An 8,858-nucleotide genomic window follows, 5' to 3' on the forward strand; every position below is an offset into this window, starting at 1 on the left:
CTTTGTCGCTCAGGGATGTGAAAAAAACACCCCCCGAGCGCACATTTCAGTGCTGTAAAGCACCAGTGTAGATAGTGCACCAGTGCTAGAAGCTGTGCTCCCACTGCTGGTAGCTACGCCTCTCATGGAGATGGATTTTTTAGAGCGCTGCGAGAGCTCTCTCCCAGCGCTGTGCCATGACCACACAAGGCACGTTAAAGCGCTGCCACAGCAGCACTTTAGCACTGCCAGTGTAGACTAGCCCTTACTAAATAGCCTTCCAGTGGTAATGACCCTCCTCCAACCACTATATAAAAGCCTTGATTGAATCTGAACAGATGATCTTGTCTCAACTGCTTAGTGAGGAAAAACTTTCAGCATGGAAATCAATTACTTAAATGTTCGGATGTTTTTCAATAGTATTAGCCATTAAAAATGGCATTATGTCCTTTCATCAGCAATCCACTCACTTCTGTAAAGGTACCCAGCTATTAGCTAAAGCAGAGAGTTTTTGCTTTTGCATCTCTAGAAAAAAGAAGGTAGAAGACTGAAAAAGGTGTAAAATATTACAGATGTTTTCAACCAATGAAACATTTATGAAACTCAACATAATTCCTACCCTTTTATTACAGCAGGCTATGGACTGGAGTCATTTATGATTCATTCCTTCTCCTAACAGAACAAGTTTGTTTACAGGGCTTGGACCGATGCTGGTCAAAGATTCAATAAAAATGCTGTGGTGACTTCTGTGCCAATGCTCACCCTCTCCACCCCCTCAACAACAACAAAAATCATCAGTTTTCTAGACACAAGTACAAAAGGCCAGACGAGATTTTACTGAATCAGGTTGTAAGGACTGTTTTAACTAGGTGTCTAAACATCAAGGTTAGAGTTAGAAAAATATAAAGAAATCTGCTGAAACAAGTACATGCATGCTTTTTTTACCAACATAAAAAATACCTTCACTAATAAAGAGACAATTCCGAAGGCCAACTTTTAGTTTTGTATTTCAAAATTTTTTTTACAAAAATCCTATTTAGGGACATCACTTAATAGAACTACTTAGAGCGCTTGTGCTATGGGAGTATACTGCACCAGACCTTGCCGGTAAAGCAGAGCATTCTCGTCCTGCCAGAGCAAAGCCCAACTCTAAAATGATCTCTGTAGCCCAGGGTATTTTATGCTGATTCACCTACTATTCTGTTAAAGTACTTCGTTATGATGAATATTAAACATTATAAGGCTTCTTTTATGTTCTCCCATACTAACCAATCCAAAATATTACAGACACAAATATAAAAAACAGAATGTTTGGAAGGCAAGACTGCAACTGTCCCTATAACATGTGAAGCGTACTTAATACAGTAAAAAATATGTAAGCTATAGCATGGCAAAGTGCATTATACCAGATACCCATGTATGTTGGGGCTTACACAAAGCTGGATCCTTAGGTATAGCTGGGAATCTAGCATAATCACACTTCTAGTATGCCATTGTTTGTTTAAAAAAAGAAACACAGTTTTTGCTACCAAAAAAAGCACGCTTTTGGTCTAAGGACTGTCCAGAACAGGGCTTAAAAATTTACTAGACTACAGAGTACCCAGAACTAAGCCTGGTAACCAGAGGTCAAAATGAAAGGTGCCCCACCAGCAAGGCCAAATGGCAGTGACCCAATGTGGTTCCCCACCCCTTAAGCTCTCTGATCTGCCAGGAATGTGGATGCTCAGATTCTTAACATACTGCAAGTCCCTCAACCTGGGACAAAAAGAAGGGGGGAGGAAGGAAGAGACTCATTTTTCATAACAGTTTTATGTAACAGTTGTATAATAAATGTGGAGCCTTCTTTCCCTCCTCCTATCAAGCAGCCAGTGGTTGGAATTGTGTAAGAAGTCTCCACTACTCTACCCCTCCCCCATCCTCTACTTTTTGGGCTCTCCTCTGCATTTATTACACTGCTGCTGGCTCTGTATTTATTACCCTGCTGTTGGCACACAGCCAGTCCCCTGCTGTTCGTGTGCCTCAATCATCCTCACACCTCTCCTCTTTGCCTCTGTCCTATCCACCTTTTGTGTGTTCCATCTCGACTATTTTCCACCCCAGCACTGTACTACTCAATCAGGTGATCCTGATTAGCATAGTGAAACTACTCTTGCCAGACAGAGAAAGCACTCTGAAGGAGTGGCACAAGTGCAATTCTGTACAGTTCATGGAGGCTGAGGTACGAAGAAATAAATGTTAGTTTTCATAGCACTCCTAGTCCCTGTTAGCTGTGGGAGTAAGTGAATGAACTTGTTTCAGAAATATACACTACACCGAATACCTTTGCAATTTTAATCTTCCTTTTGAGACTTTTCCATCTTCTCTACTTTTGTCTATCCCCTAACCCACTCAAGAGAACGATTCTTGTCAATTCACTGACTTCCACTTTGTCCCTGCTGAAGTTGCTGAGGAAGTAAGTTTACCCCCAGCAGCACAAGCATTAGCCTCTACTATAAGGAGAGCAAGGGAAAAAAAGGGGAGAGAAAAGCAACATCTCTCTAATCCCTATATCTCTTGGAGGGATCTTGTCCATAACACATCATCCCCAGAGATTTCAGAAGGTATAGATTGCATCCAAGTAGGACTAACCACATTCCATCAGTCTTATTCTTACTCCATTTAGAACTAACTGCAGGAAGGAATTCTCTCCTGCCCACATACATCATTTCACAATTAGCCAGGTGGTTTCTGCCATGGAGGTGTAACCACCTCTGAAGCATCAGGTATTGGCCACTGCCAGAAGCTGGTAGGATATCAAACCAAATGAACCAATAGTTTGATGCTGCATGGCAACTCCTTCCTCAAAGTCCCAGTCTTGCTATTTACAAACACACTACCCATCTACCGTAAATTGCAGGATTGAGGTCTGAATTACAAAAAGGCTATGGAAACTGCAGGATTACCATTCAAATAGTACTACTCCAATTTCAAATCTAACAATGCGACAGATTTTAGGAAGCTGTTTTGTAATATTTTAACTTTGAGGACTGTTTGAGTGGAATACTTACTTGAAGGATGAATTGGCTAACAAATCCCACACTATGGAGTTACACAAGAAACCCACATACTCATAGTATGTCAGCCAGCAGTTTCCAACATAATAGCCTTTCAAATTAAGTGTCAGGACACCAAGGTACAAAAACAAAATTCCACACATACTCTCCATCAGCAGGGAAATCTATTTAATTTACTATCTCCAAAAGAAGTCTGGGGCTACCCCCCTTCCAGTTTCTTCCTCTCCCCCATAGCTTCCTACTAGCTGATGCTCTGCAGCAACAAGAGAGTCCGTCACAGTGCAACAAGACACACATTGCTTTTTAGCAGTTCACACTAACATTCTTATGTTGCAACAGAAGTAGCAAGTTGTCAGAGATTTAGGTGAAAATGATGTTTCAACTTTTTTTGCAAATGTTTAATAAAGGACTAGTAATAAGAAAAAATATCAAACTTAGAGATGTCCTATACAGTATCCCATAAAGGCTGTGATTTTTTTTCCTTTAAGAACCCAAAGAAAACAGTTGCAAGTCAGGATGACTATGACAAGAAACTTTGAATTCCATATTAAGAGGGCTAGTGTCTCAACCAAAACAAACAAACAAACAAAAACACTAAGGAAAATATAAAATGTACTCATTTTTGGCAAAACTGGCAAGGAAAACATCTCACAAACAATCACACCTTTGCTCTCCTTACCACTTACATTTTACAGTAGGTTATAAAAACAGCACTGCCTGATGACTCCACTACAGGAGAACAAGTTACAAAGTTTTTTTTAAAAAAACCTGGATACTTACCCAATAATTTCCATTTTGTTGTATTCGTAAGTGCGCCAAATATTGTAACCGGACATATTATAGTCACTAAGCCATAGTCTCATATCTGGCAGTTTTATGCAAACACTTATCTACAGCACTCTCTGTATTACTACATCAATCCAACTCATGGTAATTTAATAGACTACATACATGCTAAAACCTCTACTGCCAAGAGCATATTCATAAGCAAACACCCAGTAAGTAATGCTAGAAGTATTCATAACAAGAATTACTATTTCAGAATTTATAATTGCTTCAGTTTATGAGAAACTGATCAAACACTGTTGCAGCATGAGAACTCCAAAGTGATCAAATTACTTAATATCCAAGGAGAGCACTACAGACAGTGACCATCACATTCCAAATTTTCAGGAGCCACGAGTTCAAACAGAATTTAAAGGAGGATCATTTTCACCCTTGTGTAGTGTGTGCAGCAGATACCGTATAACTTCAGACCTGTCTTTTACTTATGAAGGAAAAAACTCAAGTCAGTCAAATTAAAACTGCATCATTTTCAAAACTATTTTCCCACCTGTACTATATGAGTTTTCTGCCACATTCAGAACAAAAAACTGCCCTGCATATAAGAGGATAGAGAAGAGGAAAATTAGAACTAACAAGTCCTGTAGCAACCTTGACATTCATGAGTAATTACAGACCTGCCTCATCTCTCTCCTGCGAAGAGAGAGCTCTATTTGAAGTTGTGTTTTTGAAGCAGTGTTTCATGAACAAGGATTGTGTTGCATGAGTTTAGACATTTAATACCGTATTAGAGTTTTGCAATGGGATGTAGGATTCATGAAAGCATGCCCACTGACTGTCCTAGAAATGGAAGTCAGCCACAGAACAGGCACAGCATTGATAGCAGCATAGTTTTAACCATGTGGGTCCCAGGATATTAATTTTTTTTTTTAAATGTCAAGCCATACAAAGCTCTTCTTCAGGTCTGATTTTTCCCAGAGCTCTGTGTGACTCAAAAGCTTCTCTCTAACCAACAGAAGTTGGTCCAATAAAAAAATATTACCTCACTCACCAGCAATACACATTGCTCCACCCTGACGTTTAGGGACAACCCTCTAGGAATGAGAAGCTGTTCGGTTTCCAGGACTATCCAATCCTTGGCCCCTGCCAAGCCCATGCTTACACTTAAAATGAGAATTTGAGAGAGTTTTAAACAAGGTTAGACAACACAGCACAGTTTCTTTGGTGCTGCACAGTGACAAAATTGACTAAGATGCTCAGTATTGGCATCAGTGGAGCTCGCCCGTCAGTGGCGTTTTTGACAAGAGGAAACAGATTACACTATTTTATTTTTCAGCTCTCACTTGAGTTGCCCCCCTTCAGCGTGTGACAGAAGGGCCGCGAGAGGCGATGATCTAACGCATTAACCAGGGCGCTGCTTGGCCTCAGAGGCGCTGCTAGAAAGGGGGATGCGCGCAAGAGGAGGAAACGGGCGAGGAGAGAAGCCCCAGGTCCTGGGGGTCGGGGCCGAGCCGCAAGTGTGGGCGCGAGAGGAATGGGGAGGGGGGGGGGAAGGAGGGTCACTCACTTTCGTCCTGCCGTTGATTTTGTAGTTGCCCAGCTTGCCATTGCAGTGGCGGATGAGATCGTCCATGCTGTTCATGAGGCGCCCGATGGTCTGGCAGCCGGGCTCCTTGCCCTCCACCCAGGTGATCTTGTCCCCGCGGATGTCCTTGGAGGAGTCGCTCTTCTGGCTGACCAGCTGCCCGTCGGTGAAGCGGCCGGTGTGGTGCAGGGCCCGCACCTCTCGGGCGATGCGCCCACCCACCTCCTTGCCCAGGAACTCGTCCACCACGCAGATGCCGTGCTTGTTCATGCAGGGCACGATGTACTCCAGCGCCAGCCGCTGCGGCACCAGCGACTTGGTCTGCCCGTTCGGCCGCAGCGCGCCCCCGCCGGCCCCGGCCTGGCCCCCGCCCGGGTACAGGTTGGATTTGTCCCGGTAGACGAGCCCCGCCTCCCCGGCCGGAGCCGCCGCCTCCTCCTCGGCGGGGGCCGCCGCCTCCGACAGCGCGGCAGCGGCAGCGGGAACATGGTTGTTGGTCAGAGGCGCCGCAGCCGCCTCCTCCTCCTCCTCCTCCGCGCCGGGGCCCGCGCCCAGCGGCAGCTTCTGAGCCCCGGCTCCCTCCTCCCTGCCGCCGCCTGCTCCCGCGGCAGCCCCGGCGTGGTGCTCGGCAGCGCCCCCTGCCGCCGCCGCGCTGCCACCGCTGCGGCAGATGAGCTTGTGCTTCTTCCAGTCCTGGCGCTGGTGCTCCTTGCTGCAGTAGAAGGAGCTGCGGCAGCGGCCGCACCGCAGCAGGTTCTCCATCTTCCCGCACAGCTCGCAGTACTGCCGGTCCCGCTCGCCGCCGCCGCCGCCGCCGCCCTGGCCGGCCCCGCTGCCCACGCCGCTGTCATTGGCCATGGCGCCGCCGCCCCTGGTGCTCCGGGGGCTCGTGGCCGGCAGCAGCGCTCAGGCGGACCGCGCTGGGAGCGAGCCTGGGAGGGCGGGTGGCTCTTACTGCATCATGGCCGTCCCCGCTCCGCGGCGGCCTCCGCTCGCCTGCCCGCCTCCCGCGACGGAGCCCGGGCCTCCTCGTGGGTGGGGAGCGGGCACCCGCGGGAGCCGAGGCCGCTCTGATCTCCCCGGGGGGCTCAGGCTCGCCACCGCCTCATCGCTGCCCCGGCGAGGGAAGCAGCTGGGAGTGCCGGGGCCGCGGCCTCTCCCCGCTGCGCCGGGAACTAGGGTCTCCTCCTCTTCCCGGTGCGGGTCGGCGTCTCCTCCCTTCGCCTCGCCGCTGCCTGAGTCGGGGGGGGGGGGTTGCAGGGACGAGGGGGAGGCGCCACTATCTCTGCCCGCTTTGCACGTACGCCACTTCCAGCCAGCTAGCGCGCCCGGGGCGGGGCCGCAGAGGAGGGGGGAGTGCGGGCCAGCTCAGCACTGCTGCAGCGTTGGGGGTGGGGCTGTGACACCCCTCCTGAGGGGTGGTTTTACTTCGTCAGCCACCTAAAGGGCCGTGATTTGTTTGTATTAGGGCAGATGGGGTGGATTTTGCCCTCAGTCGCTTTAAGCAGCCCTGCCAGGACCTGAGTAGACCCCTCTTTGCTCTCTCTCCCAAGCCCAGTTGGAGCTAAGGCCAAAACCTGGGAACCAAGCAGTCACATTTTACAAAATTATGTTCTGATCTCCTCAGTTCCCCCTCCCCACTCCTCTGTGCTTTGCGCTGCTGTCTGCTAAATAAACTGCAGTTATTTATCTAATAGCAGCCATGTGATCAGTGCTGTACAAACGTAAGTCTGGTACATAGTAGGACGCTTGACTTATAGTCCTAAATTCTGCCACTGATCTACTGAGTGGCCTTGGACAAGTCACTTAAAGGGAAACTGAGCTTTAGTTCACACTTTTGTCTGAAAATTATTTACTTACTATAGTTATAAGACCTAACCTTACTATAATGGAAAGTTTAGCAGGTTTCAGAGTAGCAGCCGTGTTAGTCTGTATTCGCAAAAAGAAAAGGAGTACTTGTGGCACCTTAGAGACTAACAAATTTATTAATGCTCTAATAAATTTGTTAGTCTCTAAGGTGCCACAAGTACTCCTTTTCTTTTTGGAAAGTTTAGCAAAATTGTTTGTGCGTTTGACAACACTTTCTGAATAGTCAATTACACTATGGTTTCTCATGTACATAGTTCCCCCTCTTTTTTTTTCCACCAAATGCATCCGATGAAGTGAGCTGTAGCTCACGAAAGCTTATGCTCTAATAAATTTGTTAGTCTCTAAGGTGCCACCGGTACTCCTTTTCTTTTTAGTTCCCCCTCTTCTTTGTTTGTCTATTTATTCATTTATTTTGGGTGGAGGGGGATGTTTTGCAGAGCAACAGGGGAGAGAAAACTCTCTCTTTTTTTTTTTCTCAAAAAAAAGACAATTTGGTTGTTAAATGACAACCGCTACCCAGGGATAGAAACTACTTTTTAAAAAATTAGATTACAGATTAATGGCATCCCTTTAATTTCTTGGTGTCTCAGTAGCCTCATCCGTAAAAGAGAGCTAATAATACATATCCACATTAGTAAAGTGCACCAGACTCTGCACTGAAAAGCGATAAACATAAATAGGGTCCTACCAAATTGATGGTCCATTTTGGTCAATTTCTTGGTCATAGGATTTTAAAAATGGTAAATTTCATTATTTCAGCTATTTAAATCTGAAATATCATGGTGTAACTCCCAAAAGGAGTTGTGCGAGGGTCACAAGGTTACTGTAGGGGGGGTTGCGATACTGGTACCCTTATTTCTGTGCTGCTGCTGATGGCGGTGCTGCCTTCAGAGCTGGGCAGCTGGAGAGTGGCGGCTGCTGGCCAGGAGCCCAGTTCTGAAGGCAGAGCCACCACCAGCAGCAGTGCAGACGTAAGGATAGCATGGCAAGATATTGCCGTCCTTACTTGTATGATGCTGCCTGGAGAGCTGGGCCCTCAGTCAGCAGTCACCACTTTCTGGCTGCCCAGCTCGGAAGGCAGCAGCACGCAAGTAAGGGTGGCATGGTATGGGATTGCCACTCTTATTGCTGCACTGTTGCTGGTGGGTCACTGCCTTCAGAACTGGGCGCCCGGCCAACAGCTGCTGCCCTCCGGTCGCTCTGAAGGCAGTGCAGAAGTAAGGATGGCAATACCCCCACTAAAATAACCTTGTGACCCCTCTGCAACTCCCTTTTGGGTCAGGATCCCCAATTTAAGAAATGCTGGTCTCCCCCGTGAAATCTGTATAGCATTGGGTAAAAGCACACAGAAGACCAGATTTCATGGGGGGAGACCAGACTTCACGATCCATGATGCGTTTTTCATGGCCATGAATTTGGTAGGGCCCTACACATAAGTACAAAATATTATAAAATGACACCAGCAAGAAAAGGCAAGATTTAGATCAACAGCATAGATGTTTTGAGATAGGGAGAACAAATCAAAGATGACATCTGCATTCTGGGCTTTAGTGACAGGGATGGTTCCTAGTGGTATTATTGACACTGAT

At 46.9% G+C, this 8,858-nt stretch overlaps 1 protein-coding gene across 3 annotated transcripts in view; it reads right to left on the reverse strand.

Moving 5' to 3' along the window:
* The window catches only part of EGLN1 (egl-9 family hypoxia inducible factor 1), a 45,430-nt gene extending 38,681 nt beyond the window's left edge, over positions 1–6,749 (reverse strand). Inside the window, exon 1 of one of the 3 annotated variants that reach the window (XR_006280098.1) lies at positions 5,383–6,748. Coding sequence is in view for 2 of the 3 variants with exons in the window: in XM_038396144.2 (XP_038252072.1) it covers positions 5,383–6,258 (876 nt within the window). In the remaining variant the exon portion in view is untranslated. Of the gene's footprint in view, positions 1–5,382 lie in introns of all 3 variants that reach the window. The other 2 variants (XM_038396144.2, XM_038396143.2) reach the window with 2 other exon arrangements.
* Positions 6,750–8,858: the final 2,109 nt, after the last annotated feature.

Source organism: Dermochelys coriacea, chromosome 3 (assembly GCF_009764565.3).
Source record: "Dermochelys coriacea isolate rDerCor1 chromosome 3, rDerCor1.pri.v4, whole genome shotgun sequence".
NCBI lineage: Eukaryota > Metazoa > Chordata > Testudines > Dermochelyidae > Dermochelys > Dermochelys coriacea.